Source organism: Peromyscus maniculatus, chromosome 6 (assembly GCF_049852395.1).
Source record: "Peromyscus maniculatus bairdii isolate BWxNUB_F1_BW_parent chromosome 6, HU_Pman_BW_mat_3.1, whole genome shotgun sequence".
Classification (NCBI taxonomy): domain Eukaryota; kingdom Metazoa; phylum Chordata; class Mammalia; order Rodentia; family Cricetidae; genus Peromyscus; species Peromyscus maniculatus.
Window position 1 is genome coordinate 12,388,707 of NC_134857.1, and position 20,520 is coordinate 12,409,226.

General features: G+C 44.4%; 1 protein-coding gene across 5 annotated transcripts in view; it reads right to left on the bottom strand.

The window, feature by feature from the left end:
• Positions 1 to 5,487: 5,487 nt before the first annotated feature.
• Pld1 (phospholipase D1) overlaps positions 5,488 to 20,520 on the bottom strand; it is a 211,329-nt gene continuing 196,296 nt past the window's right edge. For all 5 annotated transcript variants that reach the window (XM_076573953.1, XM_076573954.1, XM_076573952.1 and 2 more), the window contains 2 exons: positions 9,286 to 9,403; positions 5,488 to 8,413 (listed from right to left, as the gene is read on the bottom strand). In XM_076573953.1, coding sequence (XP_076430068.1) covers positions 8,189 to 8,413; positions 9,286 to 9,403 — 343 coding nt within the window. In that variant the 3' untranslated portion in view covers positions 5,488 to 8,188. The remainder of the gene's footprint in view (positions 8,414 to 9,285; positions 9,404 to 20,520) is intronic.

Sequence of the window (20,520 nt, forward strand, 5' to 3'; positions counted from 1 at the left end):
CTGTCTCTATGTGTGAGCTACTGTGGTGTCACAAGCATTAAGTCAGCGCCAGTTTTACTTGCTCCTAATTCTGTGAGTCAGTTTGGGCTGGGTTCAGCTGCAGCATCCTTTGAGTGGACTCCTAGGCAGGTTGGCTGGATCTGAAGTGGCCTTGATGGCCTCCTCACTGCATCTGGCATCTGATGTCGGCTGCCATCTCACCCCCTTTTCTCCACACGGTCTCTCATTCTCATGGTGGCATCACTCCAAGACACTAAGAGAGGATGCTATGGTTCTCTCAGAGCCTGGATGCGAAGATTTGTAACATCTTCACATCAATTTACATCTGTCAAAGGAAGTCCTATGTCTAGCACCCAAAAGGTAATGGGAAGCTCTCTGCTGACCTGGCTGGTATACATCCACATAAAAGGAAGAACTAGTATTCATTTCCTGTAGGAATCAATACTGTGGGTCATTTACATCTAGATATCTTGGTTTTTCCATAAGCCCAATAACCAAAATTTTACATGGAATCCCCCATTTGTATTTGGCAGCTAATCCTCAATGTTAGACAACATTGCTCGCTTCAGCTAAACATATCTGTGGGTTAGGCATGGCCTGTGAGCCTGCTTACAACCTTTGTACCAGATAACAAAATGGAAAATAACAGGAATCCCCATTCTCTGAATAAATGTAGAAAGGTAGTCTGGGAATATACCTCATAGAAAAGTACTCGCTGCCATCTCTGAGGCCCTGGGCTCTATCCCTAGACACTTAAAACAAGTAGAGAAGAATTTCAAAATTTTCTCTCTCTCTCTCTCTCTCTCTCTCTCTCTCTCTCTCTCTCTTTCTCTCTCTCTCTCTCCAGCTGGTAAGGCATCAGTTTGGACTCTTCTTTTTATTTTTTTCAATAGGGTTTCTCTGTGTAGTTTTGGTGCCTGTCCTGGATCTTGCTCTGTAGACCAAGCTGGCCTCGAACTCACAGAGATCCGCCTGCCTCTGCCTCCCGAGTGCTGGGATTAAAGGTGTGCACCACCACCACCTGGCTTGGACTCTTTCTACCATCAACAATGGATGCATAATAGAAATAGAGACAAAAACATCTAATATCTTCTTACCTCAGTCTCCTGTGTCTGCCTTCCAGCTTAGACCCCTCACCTGGAGATTACTATCATTTGATTGCTGTCTTATTTCCACTTTCTGCTACTAGAAAGAGAGTGGGAAATTTATCAACGATACAAATTAACTTGTCCACAGTGTTGGAGCCTGGGAAGTCCAGGAACACATGTCAACATCTGGCCTTAGGCCACTGCAGAAGGGCTATGAGCTCATTGGAGACAGGAAGAGAAGACTGGACTGACTGTGTTCCGTCTTCATGAACCCACTCCTGCTGTCGCTGACCTGCCCTTTGGAAATGGCATCGATCCACTCACAGCTGCAGAGTTCTGGGGGATCAATCATCTCTTCAGGAAGGTTCCATCTCTTCATGTTGGTTCAACAGAAATTCAGTATCAACATGAGCTTGAAGGGGGACATTCCTGTACCTCCAAGTGTTAGGGAGATGAAAAGGGGGGGGTGGGGGGGGTCCGGGAAAACACGGACAGTGTGAAGTGTTTTGAGGAGGCTGCAGCCCAAGAAGTTCCTCATATCAGCAGTTGTTCTGTGGGCGGTGACTATGCTTCCCTTGGTGTCCTCAGAGAATGGTGCTCCTCATACACCGGTCTGGGCTGGCCTCTCCACGTGCCTCTCCTCTCCACGTGCCTCTCCACGTGCCTCCACGTGCATTCAGGTGCCTCTTGTTCTGGTCACTGTTCTTAGAGAGTGGAAGTAACTTTCCATTCCGTTTGCTGAGCACAGGGCAGTGGGCGCCCTGGTCTGACTTGTTCACTGGTTTTCCCCAGTACCTTGATGGGGTGCTGTTCGATGTGTCATCACTGGATGCCACAATCATCTTTTAGAATAAACTGAAGGATTAGGTTAGAGTTAGTCCCTGCGTCATTGCCCCTCCCATGGAAGAAGCCTGTGGTACAGAGAGTGCTGTGATTCTGAACTTGGCCTTCCTTGGGGCTCTGCTTGTGTGGAGAGGACGATGTCAGGGACACGTGGTGCCATCTCTATCTCAGCCCTATTGACTCTGGATATCCCTACACAGAATGGGAAATCAGTTTCAAACAGATGCTGCTGGTACCACAATTTTAACTGTATAATGAATGCATACTTCTATCCTAAAAAACAAAACAACAAAAAAACCAAACAGCAACAACAACAACAACAACAAAAACTAGCCGAGGTATTATGTGCAGAAACTCTGGATCCATAGCAAAGCCAGATGTTAGTATCATCTGCGGTGCCCATGGACACTCTCAGGGACACAGACGTCCCTGATTTCAGTTCTCAGAAGACAAACCCAGCCCAGTGCAATGTTCCAGCTGCACACATGTCCAGACGCACTGTTTACAAGCCCTCAGCTGGGGAAGCTTGCTTCAGCCAAGCCCATCTTTCCAGAACCCAAACCATGTGAGTCTCCTTCCCCAAAGGACGTGACTGCATTCCTAAGACAAACACATTGCAAAATTCTGGACCCTGGGACAGGGAAGCTGGACAACTCAGCTGATGGAGAAGATGAAAAGCCCCTGAATCTGTTGGTCAAGGTGGTCCCCCTGCATCTTCTGTAGAAGGACCAGAAAGCCTTTCCCTAAGGACAGGTAACATTTATTATTTATGGGGTGTCGACTCGGCATGTAAGGCACTGTGTGTGGGTTCATCCTAGTAAAAGCCAATGATCAAAACTAGGAGGTCAGTCTGGACTCGACAAGCCTCCAGCCAGAGGCCTGACAGGTCCAGTGACGCTGCCACTTGGCATTTGCTGCTGGTGGTGTGTGCGCTCCAGCTGCAGGACATCAGCTTTGTGTTGAAAACACTGGAGGGTTGGTGTTTGGGGCTCATGCCATTTTCTATGACTAATCTAAGTGAATAGTCAGGAGGAGGACATGACGTCCAGCTTCCCGGAATCCAGCAGGCCTAGAACAACACACTGTGAACCGCATCCATCTAGAATAAAGTGAAAAATAACGTTGCTTAGAAACAGAGGGTAATCAAATCCATGGTTTGCTTGGACTTCTATCCAACTTGACTTTAAAGTGACTGTTGCAACAAATTTCCCTTTATACAATGTTTGATTGCTTTTAAAATTAATAGTCATAAATGGTAAAAAGGAAAGATGAAATAAATCTAAATTCAAGCATGGAAAGTTTGATGCTTTTAGGTTTTTGTTTTTGAGGCCAGTCCTGCGTAGCCCAGGCTGGCCTTGGCCTCACTGTGGGGTAAGCAACCCTTCTGCTTCTACTGCTGGAATTTCAGGAGTCTAACGTTTTGCCCTGGTGTGCTGAGTCCTTCCAAACATGTGAGAAGCAGGGATGTTTCATGTGTGAATAAAATTATCATGAGGAATCACATAATGGACTTGCTCTTCTTTAGCATCTCTTCACACTCAAATCAGGGCTGGGAAGATGCTCAGTGGGTAGAGTGCTTGCTTGGGAAGCGTGGTGAGCTGAGCTCAGCCAGTCAGAACTCGGGTAAAAGTCCGGTGCTGATGCACAGCCAGAGACAGGTGCATCTTCGGGCCCACTGACCGGCGTCCGAGCCAAAATGGCAACCACCAGTTCCAGAGAGACCCTGTCTAAAGACAAATCAATAAGTGAACAAAAGAAACAGTGGAGGGCAATAAAATAAGACATCCTAAACGTGCACTCATGGGTTAGTGAGCACACCTGCACATACACATGCACAGACTTTTATTCTGTGCCAGACGCCCCTGAGCACCTTTCCCAGCACATTTCCAGATTCAAGTGTCCAAGGCTCAGGCCTGGGTCAGCTCACTTCAGATCTGCAAACTGCCTAGAGTAACTGACCTCAGAGAGACTTCTGAGGAAATGAAAACATATTCATGAACTCACTCAAAATCCCCTTTTCTCCCCCATTTCCTGGGAGGAAGGGTAGAGGGAGCCGAGGAGACATGCAGGGTCCCTTCCAGCTCTGTCACAGAGGGTGGCAGCAGCTGAAACACTAACACGCTAATCTGAGGCAGGGAGGGAAGAAGAGCAAGTCCGGGTTAAAACAGTGATCATCAGTGACTGAAAGTGTAAGCTAAACACGATCAATTTCAGAAGTCTGTTCTACATTGAACGCTTGAATCCTTCCCCAAATTCTTCTGCTGAACCCCCAACCTGCAGTGTGATGTCTGGAGAGGGGTCTTTGGAGGGTCATTAGTTAGACGTCATGAGGGTGAGGGCCTTGCGATGGACTCAGGCCTAGCAGGAAGCAAAGCAGCATCTCTCTCTCTCTCTCTCTCTCTCTCTCTCTCTCTCTCTCTCTCTCTCTCTCTCTCTCTCTCTCTCTCTCTCTCATGTGTGTGTGTGTGTGTGTGTCCCCATCCCTCCCTCTCTCGTCTCCTCTCCTGACCCCAGCCCCTTGCTTACACCAAGAAGAGGCCGCATGGTGACAGGTGGCCTTTGCCAGGCCTGGAGTTCGAGCTGACTAGAACCCGCCCATGCTGCGACTCTGATCTCGGACTTCTGCGGTCTAAGCAGATAAACACCAGGCCTGGTCTCTGTTTTCCCAGGGAACTTGCTTGTCATCTAAAATGGTTTCTACATGTGAAGAAGCAGTTCCCAACCACCGGTAACTCCTGCTCCTGAGGATCCAACGCCCTCTTCCAGGCTCCACAGGCTCACACACAAATGGTCATGCTCATAGACACTTACATACAGATAAAATTAAAAAAAAAATGTTCTTAAAAAGAGGCGCTCTGGTTAGAGACAAGGAATGATTGTAGGAAAAACTATAGATTCTTAAAGGACGAAATAGAGGGTAATGGAATGTGCTGGGGAAGGACGGGCGGGAGCCAGACAGAGGGCACAGTGAGGGAGGGGACAAATGAGAACTAAGTATAATGACACCTGTGCATGAACATGTCAGGAGAAAATCCATGACTTCATATACTGACCTAAAAATATTTTAAAAGCAATGTAGACTCTGTGTGTGTGTACATGAATATACACGTGTGTGTGTGTGTGTGTGTGTGTGTGTGTGTGTGTACATACAAGTGTATGTCTGGAAGTACCAAAGACATTGGAGAGTCTCCCCTTCCGATTTCCACCTAACATTTTGAAACAGGGTCTCTCACTGAATCCGGAGCTTCTGGAATGAGTTGACTGGCTGGCCAACAGCCTTGGGACCACTTGTCTCCTCCCACCAGTGCCAGGGTTACAGATGAAGGCCACCCTGCCCATCTTCTCGTGTAGGTACCGGAAACCCATACTCCGGCCTCACGTCTATGCAGCAAACACTTTACCATCTACACAGAAAATCAGCTCTCCCAACTCATTCTGGCAAATGTCTTCGCAGCTGTGTTAATTCCCAGTGTATTACAGTTTGCCCAAGTTCTTACATAAGAGATTACTGTACAGAATTTGACCACCTACTGACAAAATTGTCTTTGAAAAGCACTTTAAAAACAAATATTTTTATTTCACAATATGACGCACAATAATCAGTCCCTTAAGTTTCTCTGTGCTGCACTGTGGCTCAGGATTAAGGCCACCCCACTTCATGGATACTTGATTTGAAGGGGATTGCTGCATCCCACTCGCTACCACAGCCCTCGGCTTGGTGCATGTCCAGAGCAGCTCCCCCAGGTCTGACCGTTTCCTACTCCACTTCTTCTAACAATAGACTTTTTTGCTTCTTGAAAACAAAGATTGTTACAGAGATTGGCAGAACATCAGGTGAGTGCTGACCGGCATTTAAAAAGATTGTGGTTAATCAGAAATGCTGAGCAGATCTGAACTAGCTTTTCAGGGCATAAACTAGTCACATTTTAAAGTCTTTCTCAGATATGGCAATGTAATTTCTAGAAGGCAGGGGTGGTGTCAGAGAATGGCAGGCAGTCAGCTTGTGGTGGAGACCATGTCCTAGGCATCTTGGTAGACAGCTGAACTCTAAACAGTTACCATACGAAGGTATTCATTACACTGAATTTCCCACAAGGCCCCTCCAAGTACATCTCTTTGCAGGTAAGCATCTTATCTTTGAGAAGATGCAGTAGGAAAACTTTCCACAGAAACCAGCAGGGAGAGTCAGTGTGGTCTTCAGCTCGTTGGATCATGAATTCACTCCACAGACATTCATCAGCATCTCCTTTGCATCAGGCACTGTTTCAGGCTCTGAAAACTAAACAACCCATGGAGTTCCTGCTGTCTACGGCTCCCATTCTAGTAGGTGGAGACAAATAACACAGATCACAGGATTCACAGCATAAGTTAGCCATTTGACAGCTGCATGTCCTCAGTCCAGGGTAAGCATGAAGTGAAGAGAGGCTGATGTTGGCCACAGCAACCCACTGCACATCTGTTGGGCAGGCTTACATCATTCCTTCCTCCAATACAAGCTCAGTGTCCTCGTCTACACAGTGGGGAAGGGTCAGAGTAAATGACTCATTGGGGTTCTTGCCAGTCCGTTAGGATCGTATCAGAACATTGGGCACAAAACCAAGAATCAGCTAGTTGACCATTTTAAACTTTAAAATTTTTCTTAAATAAAACACAATGGATCTTTAGATATTCCATGCACATTGAATATTTTAAATGCAATGTGATCTTTGTCTGCATAGGGTCTTATTCACTACAACTATAGAATGAAATCATCTCACCATCCTTGGCCATATAAGAAATAAGTTATTTATTCATAAAAACAGATTGATTTCCATTGTTGATTACAAATCGCACCTCATTTGTGGAATGTTCCCTAGGGGTGACATCCTCCCTTGGATGTGACTGTCACTTTGTTATTAACCCATAACACTGGTTTTGTGGTCCTATGTCATCTTTTAAACCAGCATATTTGTTCATGAAAACGTGGGTTGGCAGTTGCTTTGAAGAGAACCCCAAAGGACCTGAGGCTTCCAGGAACCCACAGATGCTCCTAGGATGTGAGAGGAACCCTGAAATTTGGTCTATAAAGGACACCATACCATCTGAAAGGGAAAGTGGATATCCACATTTCAGACTGGGACAACGTGAATTACTATTGCAACTTCTTTGGAAGCCATGTTGGAATGTTACTGCATAGTTATCAGTGCAAGCAAAGTAGCTCATCTTTATAATCAACTACTTTTTCCCTAAAGAAGACATAGCAGAAAGACTGAAGGGTAAATAAGGTCAGACTCCTGCTTGTCAGCTGGAAGGCATTATAACACCTCTGCTTCTTTTGGAAGACAAATTGCATCCATTGGATTGCTTATGGAGAAATCCAGCTTTGTCGTCAATCTGGTGGCTGAGGGTGCAGGGATTCTACAGACTGTGGGGAATCTTGTCCTTGATCTGAACTGGATTCCCACTGACACCTTGGAGGTTTTATCTGTGTTTATCTGGTTGCCATGTTTTGGTGTACCTGGCACACGTTTACAGATATTATCAGGGGGGCTCAATGATAAGGACACAGCTTGGCAATATCTTTGGGAACCAAGGGAAATTTCTTCTTCAGTATTGGAATTTGATGCCTTCCTGTTGTCAAGAGCCACTGTTGCTGCCTCAGAAGCGCCTGGTGCAGGTGGCTAGGCAAAGCCTCTTCTGTCCCTGCAGTGACTGAAAAGGAACAGAAAGCACCTTCTTGGATTACTAAACACCCTCGTGTAGAACCATGTGGCTCCAGCATCGTCTGGAACCTTGGCACTCTCAAATTGGCTCTCCACATCTTTCATTGATCAGCAGTCTCTTAAACAGGGCTGTATGGACAAGCTGAGGGCATCCTGGTGGGCCCCAGCTGCCTTAATTAGCATCAGAGAACAAGAGAGTTCAGGCAACTTTTGGCAGTTTGAATCACAGTTACAGGCAGATTCTTGTTAGCAAAGGAGACGGGTTTTTGATATGTATCATGTAATTTGCATCTGTGTTTGGTATTGTTTGAACATATGCTATCAACAAGAATATAGCCACTTTTCTCAAGGACAGGCAGGACACATGATAAAGGCTTGCTTATGCAGAGAGTCCTTATATCAGTGTGACCACTGACCCCTCATTCACTCCAAAGAGTCCAGTGGGTTGGTCACAGGAGTGCATCAGGCCTGAGTTTGGCTGTGAAGTCCTTAAGAAGTCACCATATGCAATGTGGTCTTCAGGTTAGAAATCCTTGACTTGCAACGGAATTTGTCTTATGTCCAAACCTCCATGGGCACCATGGCTTCTTTGGTTCCTACAGAAGGCAGGAGGTTTTCCTCAGATAAGAAATAAAAAGGGAACTGAACCAAGAAGCCTCGGATCTTCCTCAGCTCCTCCTCAGCACGAACGGGGTCATCTTTTGCTAATATGGGCTTGCTTATAAAGTCTCTCAACTGTATTAAATTGTGTACTTCATCATTCGGAAGACAACGGAACACCTGTTAAAATACAAATTGGAAACTGATTTATTTATTTATTTATTTAAAAACAAGCACGTGTTCCTTATGGAAGATATTCATTGCAACAGGCAAAACCTTTGTCTTATGAAGCATTAATTGTATGTCAAAGCACAGGCTTAAGGGTTACTCTTTACATCTGGGTGTAGTGGCATGTATCTGTAATCTCTAACACATGGGAGCTGAGGCAGGAGAATCCTAAATTTAAGACCCTCTGGGCTATGTAGTAAGTCCTGGTTTCAAACAACCAACCAAACCAGCCAATAACAGTTGCTGTTTCTATATGCTACAAAGAAATTGTTAGATTTGTTTCCATTTTAAAAGGCCACACCCACTTCTTCCTTTATCATCTGTGGTGTGCATTAGGCACAGACTAGAGACAAACTAGCAGTAAGAAATGCTTGCTAGGAAGGAAATTGTAACATAATAACCATCCCTGAATTTCCCTGGACATGCCTGGCTAAGGGGAAAATTCCAAGTTCTGTTTCTCTAATTTTTCATTTTGAAAGATACACATGTCAACAGTTGTTAACATGTAACGCTTTGCTAACTGAAATATGGTTCAGACACCACAGCACTTTACCCCTGTATATTTCAGTAGGTGTTGCATAAAAAGGAGGACAGGAACTTACAGAATCAGCATCATTCCTGTACCCAAGAGATGTAATTCCACAGGGTCATGTGCAGATTTAGCCCATTATGACCAAAATGTCTTTTTTCTCTATTTCTCCCCATTTTCGGGGACTGAACAGGCAGGTATATTGATTATTTTATACTAATAATATTCTATCTGTATCAATAAAATTGTGATAAGAATGAAAGAAAAAGGGTGAGGAGGGATAAGTAAGTCTCACCTTATCATAAATGGTAGCATTCCGAGCTGCTGTTGAAACCCAAATCTCCTTGAAGAATTTGTCACACACAGGATCCTGAAGGTCCTCACTTGGATCAGAGAGATAGCCAAGGACGAGCCTGAAATACAAGAGCCTTCTAAATGAGTGACGAGAAGATGTTACCAGTGGTAACAGCAAGGCAGTTCAACCACAGGGACAGGGATCTTTGGCAAGGAAAGACAAAGAGGCCATTAAACCCATTAAAGCCTTATTTTGTTCTAGAAAAATCCTTGTAATGTGACCCAAGATTGCTGGACCCTTAACCCAGGGTCATACCCAAACACTGGCCAGGAGGCAATGTGAAAAGCCCCTCTCCAAGGATTACCTCACTAAATGCCAGCTGTAATTATGCCCATTTTACAGATAAAGGAATTAAAGTGGGGCAGATTACAAAACCTATTCAGGTTCATACAGCTGGTAAGAGGTCCTGTGAGGGGACTTCTGTTTCCCTCCCTGCTTCTTACACCCCCTCCCCACCCGGATCCCACTCTACCCACTCCTCTTATCTCCCCCCCACCCCGGATCCCACTCTACCCACCCCTCTTATCTCCCCCCCACCCTGGATCCCACTCTACCCACCCCTCTCATCTCCCCCCACCCCAGATCCCACTCTACCCACCCCTCTTATCTCCCCCCACCCCAGATCCCACTCTACCCACCCCTCTCATCTCCCCCCACCCCAGATCCCACTCTACCCACCCCTCTTATCTCCCCCCACCCCAGATCCCACTCTACCCACCCCTCTTATCTCCCCCCCACCCCGATCCCATTCTACCCACCCCTTTTATCTCCCCACCCCCACCCCGGATCCCATTCTACCCATCCCTTTTATCTTCCTTCCCACCCCTTGGGCCAAGCACCATGCTCAACTCTTGGATATAGAAGTGAGTAAGAAAAGCATGACTTCCTTTTACACAGTTAAATTTGGTGAATGAGAGTGAACAGTCAGCCCTGGCAAGCAGAGTTAAATACAGTTGTCACAAACAGAGTGTGTTTTGAAAAGGAGAGAAGGGTATGGCCAGAGAGGTTTTCCCTTCTTCCACTGGGTTACCAGCTCCGGATCTAGCGGTTTTGTTTTTTGTTGTTTTCATTTTTCCCTTTTTATTGAAAATAGATTCTTTTATCATACAAATATATGCTAATTATAATTTCCCCTCTCTCTTCTCCTCCCAGTTCCTCCCCACCACCCCTCCCCTCCCCTTTGGATCCACTCCCTTTCTGTCTCTCCTTAGAGATAACAACCAAACATGACAAAATAAAAAATAATAAGAAAAGCAAAAGCCATCACATCAAGTCCAGACAAAGCAGCTTCGATGTTTTAAGATCCAGAACAGGATAGCTGCCCTCTGCTGGTCCTGAGGGGATGCTGGGAGCCCAGCACTTTCCCGCTGTTCTCCTGACGTGCTTTGTTCTTATTGGAGAACTTGCAATATTTTATGCCATTATTTTCAACAGGTCCTTTTGTCACAATAGAATACAAATTGTTTGAGAGAGTATGGCTTGGCTATTCTCATCCCTCTGTGAGTGTTGGTTTAAATAAGTGGTGCTGTTACTGTGCGAGGAAAGGTCAGAGGCACGACAAAACCCAGTATCCGAGCTTTATTAGGAGGAAGCGGGGGAGAGTGTGGCCAAGCCTGGGGCAGGGACATGTGCAGGAGAGAGAGGTGGGGGGGGAGCAGAAGAGGAGAGAGGAGTCTGTGTCCGGCTTCCTAAGGATTCCCCTGCACATGAGCAGGTGGGCTTACAGAGCTATGCCACGTGTGCGCTGATTGTGTGACCACCCTGCACACATTTGTGCAATTACCTGTAATTTGTGCAATTACATGCATTTGTGCAATTATGACATAAGGCATAAGACCCCTTGGCTGCCAGCGGGGTCGTGGTTTTTCTTGGGAAGATTGTAGGATCTTCAAGAGCTAAGTCTTTAGGAGGGGAAATGTGTTGTTGGAAATGGGTCACTTCAGTGGGTCTTATCTCTCTCTCTCTCTCTCTCTCTCTCTCTCTCTCTCTCTCTCTCTCTTTCTCCTTCTTTCTCCCTCTCTGTCTATCTGTCATCTGTCTGTCTCTCCCTCCCTCCCTCCCTGATAAGGGAAAGGATGGGACCAGGCACCTCATGTTCCTGCTGCTAGCTTTTCCCACCATGGTGGCTTTGTGTCCCTTGAACTGTAAGCTAAAGTAAACCCCTTCCCTTAGCCTGGCTTCTTGTCACCTGTCTGGTCACCACAACAGGAAAGTCAACCAGCACAATGACTGTGATTTAATAATGCGGACACCATTCAGCTGTTATCCTCTCTGTGTTTAACAAATGCAGATTTACATCATTGTTAATAGATACAGAGTTTCCCAGCACGTACAGTTTATGTAACCAATTATTTTATGATGGACATTTGTATCGTTTCCAATTTCTTATTATTATGAGCAAACATCATAATGAATGCAATTTAGACATAATATGTAACATTTGGTGATTTTCTACGATCATTTGGAGAAATTCCAGAATGAAAGTTTCCTAGGTTAAAGAATATGTAGAACCAAGCAGTGGTGGAGCATGCCTTTAATCCCACTACTCAGCAGGCAGTGGCAGGCCAACCTCTGAGTTCCAGGCCAGCTTGGTCTACAAAGAGTTCCAGGAAAGCCGGGGCTGCAGAGAGACCCTGTCTTGGAGTGGGGGAGGAGGGGAAAAAGAATTTGAAATTATGCTGCACCATACATTCTCCTCACATCAACAACAAAAACTTGCGCAAAAATTCAGTCTATTTCACAGGTATTAAAGGCAACTCACTTCCATCTCATTCTGGATTTTCTGCTACATAAAATCTCTCTAAATCAAATGGAGCTAGCACCGGGGTATACTAGGATTCTTAAATTTTATAACCTCAAAAATTCCATTTCTATTTCAAATAATGTTTCTTTTGATTACATGAGAATAACTATAAAAAAGAAACGACCCACACAATGTTTGCACAGCCCTGGCTAGCGGCTGAGAATCCAAGCAGAACTTGAGTCACCAACTCGGAAGAACAGAGAGGCTATGACAATAAATTAATTAGAAGAGTACTTGGGACACAGAAGACAGTGAAAGTTAAGCATGTGAGGTGTTCCCATGAGTTCATTCTTTAATAAGAGGTGAGATCATGTGTCCACCAGTTTATGACTTGTTTGTAGGAAAGCTATTTAAACAAGTCTGTAACAGGCAGTACTAAGTTCTAGAGTATTTCCCTTGTCAGCATTAACTACATGAAAATGAGCAACATAAATATATGAAGTTTGGGTGATCTTTTGAGGATAAGATTTGAAAGAAAATGACTTTGCTTCTATGTCTATATGCATTTGATATTTAACCACAAAATTAGGGAGGCAGAAACATTGCCCAAAACTACCTCTGTTCTTCCCATTCTGCACATCTGTCATCTCAAGTGGTCCTGAGCTTGCCTGTGTGGCCCATGGCTTCTGGTGAGTGATGGTTGGATCTGTAAAGCTGGGATACTTTCCTAGGATTTAATGGGCTGTTTGGCACATAGCTGTGACATTCAGTGCAGAACCTTGGTGGTTGATTCTGTCTCTATTTAGAATTGATTTCACATTGAAATGTGTCTCTCAATTTCTGTTCAAAAATAGCCCAGATGGAAAATGGATTGAAGCTGCATGCTAAAGTGAGAAAATGGCTGTGCCCTAGGCTACAATATTTACCTTTGGGAACACTTCCAATAAAGGGAGGGAAAACTGACATGATTTTTTTTTGTGTGTGTGGTGCTTTTTAATATATTATCTGTATTTGCCACTGAGGCAAAGTTAAAATTGTTGTTCAAGAACAACTGCCTTTTGAAGACAGTGTAAAAATGTCCAGGAAAAATAACATACCTTGGAATTAATTTCTCATGAAAGGCAAAGGATCATCATAAAGGGGTAAAATGAAGTTTTACTAAAGATCAATCCTCCTTATGAAAATCCTGAAACCTGAGTAAAGAACAAGGAGCTGGGCATGGTGAGACGGCTCAGTTGGTAAAGGCCTGGCCTTGCAAGCACGAGGACCTGAGTTCAATCCCCCACACCCACAGTGGTGTGTGCTGGTAACCAGTGCTGGAGGGGTGAAGACCCCAGGGGTTTCCTGGTTGACCAGACAGCCTGGTGTAATTGGTGAGGCTAGTGAGACCTGGCTTGCTGGAGCCAGCCTGGCCTAATTCATGAATCCTGGCCAGTGAAGCCCTCCACAGCACCTGAGGAAGAACACGTGAAGTTGTCTTCTGACCTCCACATGCATGCATACACACAAGCCCCTGCACATACATGGGTACCTGCACACACACAGGCACATGCACACACATGAACATGCACACACATCAGAGAGACAGAGAGACAGACAAAGACAAGCAGAAAGTAAAACACCATATAAATTAGGGCCCACTCCTTTTTCTTCAGTAAGATGACTTGATATTACAAAGACATCAATTATTTTGTGTTGATCTATAAATCTGCTATATTGCCAGTTAAAAAGAAAACTGAGGACATGAGAGAATTTGAGTAAGTAGTTCTAAAGTACATGAGAAAGGATGAACATTTAGAATAGACAAATTTGTTCTAAAGAAAACACTACAGTGAGGAAGCAGTGTGACAAAAAGAAACGTTAAAAGCTGAGGCCACAAAAATGAAAATGATGTCACACTGGCCTGTGAGAAACTGATTTCAGTATGCTGTGACGGAGATGGGAGGAAAGCTGAAATACATGGCATTGCCAGTGGTATTTACTATGCAGCGCAATGTTATTCATTAAGTGGCACTGTTTACCATGGAAGAAAAGCCACGAGGCACAACAAAACGCACTGTAAGAGTTTATTAGGGGAGGAAATAGAAGGAGGTGCTTAGGCCTATGGGAAATGATTTGCAAGAAGAGAGGACAGGGATAGACAGAATCCACTTTTTTACAGGTTCCTCCTGCACATGCGCATAGATTGCGTGATCACATTGTGCGCAAATTACGTGATCACACAGCACACAGATTATGTAGGAAGTAAGGCCCTGGGATGACTAAGCCTCTTGTTTGGCTACTAGACAGTGCATGCACGGTCATGTAGCTGGGGAAGTGGCCAGGAATTTCAACAGCCAGTATCATGAAGATTTAAGATCAGATAAACTTCTGAATGCAGTGCACACACCTAGCACACAAGCACTTGGTGGGTGGAGTCAGGAGGACCAGAAGGTCATGGTCATCCTTAACTACACAGTGAGTTCCAGCCAGCCTAGGCTACATGAGATTCTATCAAAAAATATCTATCTATCTATCTATCTATCTATCTATCTATCTATCTATCTATCTATTTTAGCAAGGTCTGGTGACACAGGCCTTTAACTCAGCATTCAGAAGGCAAAGACAAGCAGATTTCTATGAATTCTAAGCCAGCCAGGGCTAAATAGGGAGACCCTGTCTCAAAAACAAACAAACAAAACAACAGCAAATGTTTAAAAACAAGTAGGTAAACCGTACTACTTCACACACCTCTTGACAAGTTGAGGGAAAGAAAATCTAGAGACTCTGTCTCATTTCTTACATTAAAACATGCTACTCTGAGAGGCATGGTGGTGCACACCTGAAGTCCCACCATGAAAGAGGCTGAGACAGAAAGTGTTGTAGAATATTATTTTAAGATGTGTTACATTTGTTTATGCTGTACAACATTTGTTTAATGATGCAAAGATGTGTTGTATTCTTTTATGTTGCATTTATTTAACTCAGTGAAGTTGTGTTACTGTGCCTGTGTAAGACACCTGATGGTCTAATAAAGAGCTGAATGACCAATGGCAAGGCAGGAGAAAGGATGGATGGGGCTGGTAGGCAGAGAGAATAAGTAGAAGGAGAAATCTGGGAGGAGAGGAGAAAGATCAAGAGAACAAGGAGAGGAGGATGCTAGGGACCAGCCACACAGCCACACAACCACACAGCCACATAGCAAGCCACAGAGTAAGAGTGAAAGTTAGATTACAGAAGTAAGAAAAGGAAAGAACCCAGAGGCAAAAGGCAGATGGGTTAATTTAAGTTAAGAAAAGCTGGCTAGAAACAAGCCAAGCTAAGGCCAGGCATTCATAAGTAAGAATAAAACTCCGTGTGTGATTTATTCAGGAGCTGGGTGGTGGACTCCCAAAAGAACAAAAACAACCACCAACAAGAAGATTTTGAGTTCAAAGTCGGCTTGGGTTATATAATAAGACCCTGTAAGAAAAAATAGAAAAGAAGCTATACATGTTAAATGCAAAACACAAAACGGAAACAGATACTAGGAAAAAAAGCAAAAAACCAAAATCCCAGAGTAACTGTTGATCTTAGGCTAGGGAACACATTCTTGACAAATAAGTAAAGGAAAAAATTAGGAAATTGGGTTAATAATTTCACTTTAAATAGGAGTAAGAAGAAATTGCTCAACCATATTCAACAAAACAAGTAGTCATTAAAAGAAAGTTAAATAGTCCAGAAAAATGGGCAAAGAACATGAAAAGGCCAGACAAATTCACAAAAGATCAAGTATTCTTGATTAATAAACACATGTTTTAAAAATTCCACTTGAAATTAAAAGTTGGCTAAGATGAACTGCAATAAGAGATATTGAAGAAATAGAAGGAATGAGCCGTTAAGTTGTAGTCGACCTAAGAAGGAATTTGGGGCAGATACAGCTTCCTTTGTCTGAGAAAAATTGTCCCTTCTTTTGCTCATATAAAAAACAAGGAAGCAAACAAAAATATTTACCTTTTTTTCATATTAGCAAAAAGTTGAGTCAAACATACAGGTATGTTTTTAAGGAATTATGGCATACACACATGAAGTATGATGCAATCATTAAAATGCTACAGGATAACACTTACTGACATGGAAAAGCATGTGTGGCCCTTAAATAATAAAGAATACTCAGGGGCCGAATCCCAGCATTTGGGAGGCAAGTGAATTCAAGGCCGGCCTACAACATGAGTTCAGGACAGCTAGGGCTGTTACACAGGAAAACCCTGTCTCGGAAAAACCAAACAACAAACAAACAAACGAGAGAGAGAGAGAGAGAGAGAGAGAGAGAGAGAGAGAGAGAGAGAGAGAGAGGGGGGGGTGGGGTGGGGTGGGGTGGGGTAGGGGAGGAGAGGGGAGGGGAGGGGAGGGGAGAGGAGAGGAGAGGAGGGGAGAGGAGAGGAGAGGAGAGGAGAGGAGAGGAGAGGAGAGGAGAGGAGAGGAGAGGAGAGGAGAGGAGAGGAGAGGAGAGGAGAGGAGAGGAGAAAGGAAGGGAAAGGAAAGGGAAAAAAGAGACTATTCAGGGGCTGGCCTGATAACTCAGCAGGCAAAGCTGATGCCTTCAAGTCTAAAGACCTGAGTTTGATTTTCAGGACCCTCAACCTGAAAGGAGATATTGACTCCTACAGGTTGTCCTCTGGCCTTCACATTCATGTGTGCACACAAATAAGAAATAAATTTTAAAAATCAAGAATATTCTGGACCTGAAAAATTCAAATTTTGTTTTTAAAAATAGATGAATATATATTAATACAGGAGTGGACAAAAAAGTAGACTGCTAGATGGCAAATGTTAAAACTGTCAACATACTGTGAGCTGTGGAGAGGAAACCCTTATTGTATTGCTAGGGATGAGAACCCATCCAGGGGTCCATCAAATAATTAAAGGTAGAACTGTATGATCCCACCCATGTTGTTGTGTTATATCCAGAGAAGTTAGTTCAGTATGCAGAGCAACTGCATTCCCATGTTCGTTACGACGTTACACAGAAGAGCCAAAAATCAGAGACAAACTAAGTGTCCATCAGCTGATATGTGAATACGGAAAATGTGGCTTGTCCATCCAAATGAATGCTACTGAATCACAGAAGAGTGAAATCCTGTCATTTATGACAACACAGCTAGAACTAGCGATCATCGAGGAATGAGCCACATGGAAAGACAGGGATGGTTTGACCTCGTAGATGGAATATGGAAAAGACCAAACAGATGTTGGAGAACAGAATGATGGTCACCAGTGCCGGGGCATCAAGGAAGGGGTCATGAAACCAGGTTGGTCACAGGGAACTAAGCCATTGTAGACAGGAGTAAGATGTTCTGGTGTGCTTCATGGGAGACTTTGGATGGTGGACTAGCTTCCCAGAAGCTAGAAGAAAGGATTTTGAATGTTCTCATCACCAAGAAAGGTCAGAGGCTTGAGCAGATACATCTGCTCAGGCTGGAGAGATGGTCATCAGAAAAAACACTTGCCGTACAAGCCTGCTGACTGAATTTGATTTCTGAAACCCATTTAAAAAGCAGGATGCAGTGGTGCACACCTTTAATCCCAGGACTCCTACAGTGACACGGGAGGGGGAAGAGGAGAGTCTCCCAAGAGCTCACAGGTCAGCAACTGTGGAGTGCTCACCAAGGCAGAAACAATAGACCCCTGCCTCAGCAAGGTGCTGGAGAGAACTAACTCCCCAGAGTTATTCTCTGACCTCCACATATGTACATTCCATACATGTATCAAAAACATTTTAAGTTATTCTCACACTAATCTAGATATTACTCAGTGGACACATATACAAAAACATTCATAAACCTTTGCAATTTATGTAATCAAAGCTAAAAATTATTGGCACTGGGTGGTGGAATTACAAATGAATTTACCTTCTTGATGGTATTTTATATTTGCCAAGTTTCTACAAGAGAAAATTGGTTGTAAAGCAGACTCCTGTCCCTCTATATTAGTGTATGCCTAAAGATGTATAAAGAAGCCTGCCACTCTAAAGAGAATACTTAGGTTCACCCACAATGGAAAGGACATGACATTTTCAGCTTAAAAAGTGAAATGATGATTTCCTTGTATATGCTGTAATGGGAAGCCAGTGGGTTGACTAGCAGGGTACTGATTCTAAATTCTTCCCTGCTAAACAAAACAACCCAGCAGCGCTTTTCTGTAAAGCCAATGGTTTGAAAGGATTCTCACGGGGCCAAACACACAGTGATAAAGGGACAAACACATCAGTGAAAGTGGTGGAAGGGGCTGACGTATTTTGAGGCATGGCTCTGCCGAGTCCTTTGAGCTGAGAGCAAAGAATGGATCTGTCTGGAATGAAGCTAAATCTGGGGAGCATGTCTGCCAGAACTGTAGGAAGAAGCAGGATGGCCATCAAGACAGCTTGTTGTATTGGCGAGGACTGCAGCATCCTTAGCACATGTCCTCTCCGGGTGTGAGCCAGTCGCCAAATGGACCATTAGCACATGGAGGCAATGGTGTCATTGCCAACGACACATTAACAATGGTGTCACAGGCATCCCCTCCCCAAGCAGCACAAGGCACAACCCTTGGCTACATCGGGGCACTGGTGCGTCACACCATGGAGCCACTACTGGGAGCTCGAAGGTCCTTGCTCTCACAGACAGGCACTAAGGAAAAGGGAATGTCCAAATGCAGGATTGTCTTTTTGATGGCAGAGATGTATAACTTGTTTTTCACCCAGAAGGCTGGGGGCAGAGCTGGTTAATAACCTGGTGACTTATGATCTCTGTAGCGACAGGCCACACCAAGATCCCACAGGCAGGACTGGAAGTGGCTTATCGTCTAGGTGATGTTTGCATTATCTGTATGGCCAGGGGCTCCCCCGAGCTCCCACAAACAGGGCAAGAGGTGGATAATAGCCCAGATGACCTCTACACTATCTGTGTACTGAGGCCACATCCGATCCTTCTCTAGCTCTTCAGATAACACATGTAGCCTATCTCTACAACTCACCTTGATGGAAGAAGTGCCGCACTTTGAGAAGAGTTTCTTTGATGTAATTATGCCTCCTTGTGCACAAGGAATTGTGTTACAACAGGAAATGTTTTTCACACTTGCACTGTACTTAAATATGCCTATAATAAACTACTCAGGGTCAGGGTAGTTTGAACCAATACTGGCTAAGTCATGTTGAACCTGATTTCCTTCTTGCCTTACTCAGATTGGCACCCTGATGGTCACAGAGACCCCTATAGGTCACAAATGAAGTGACGTCACAGCAAAGGCAGTTCTAGAATCCTCAGGACCTCCTGACCAGGTCTACAGCTGGGAGAGAGGACAAGGTGTTGACAGACCATACAGATTCATACATCTGGAAAGGTTTTACCTGGTCCTTGCTTAGTTCTGAGGTAAGGAGCTACATGGTAGTGAGCAAAGGAGTGAGATGATCCAGAAGGTTTAGAAGGACCACTGTTGCTAATAGACTAAAGGAGCTGGGGGCAGTTAACCCTAGCCGGAGCCGAAGAGCCGAGAACCCACTTAATCCCTCAGGGTTACACAGTCCTTGTTTCACAGCCCTCAGTAGCCTGTCTGTCCTGTAGAGAACAAGGGATCTCTGATGTCTAGAATCCTTCTAAACTTGGGTGTGGTGATATTGTGTTCCCCAAAATATTGTGCACTCTAATAAACTTATCTGGGGTCAGAGAACAGAATAGCCACTAGATATAGAGGCCAGAAAATGGTGACACACATGGCTTTAATCCTAGCATTCCAGAGGCAGAGATCCATCTGGATCTATGTGAGTTCAAGGCCACACTGGAAACAGCCAGCTGTGGTAACAGAGCCTTTAATTCCAGGAAGTAATGGCAGAAAGCAGAAAGGTATATAAGGCATGAAAACCAGGAACTAAGCTGGTTAAGCTTTTAGACTTTTAGCAGCAGTTCAGCTGAGATCCATTTGGATGAGGACTCAGAGGCTTCCAGTCTGAGGAAACAGGATCAGCTGAGGAGTTGTAAGGTGAGGAAGCTGTGGCTTGTTCTGTCTCTCTGATCTTCCAGCTTTAACCCAATACCAGGCTCCAGGTTTGTTCTTATTAATAAGACCATTTAAGATTTGTGCTACACTTGGGAAATGTAGCATTCACACTTAAATCTGATGCCAGCAGCCACTAAAATACTTTTAGCAATACTTATCATATCCTCACAATTTATTTTGTGTGCCTGAAGATGCTCATGTCACAGTGCATGTGGAGGTCAGCGGACAACCTGTGGAAATTGGTCCTCTCCTTTACCATGTGGACCCCATGTGTGAGTGACAAAGGTTCTCTCCTTTCACCTTGTGAGCTGAGAGGATTGATGTCAGGTCATCAGGCTAGGTGGGGAGTGCCTTTACCTGCGGAAGTACCTGTTTGTTTAGATTTTAAAAGTGAAGTTACTTTAAAAACTTAAACAAATGCCACCTAGATGGTTTGA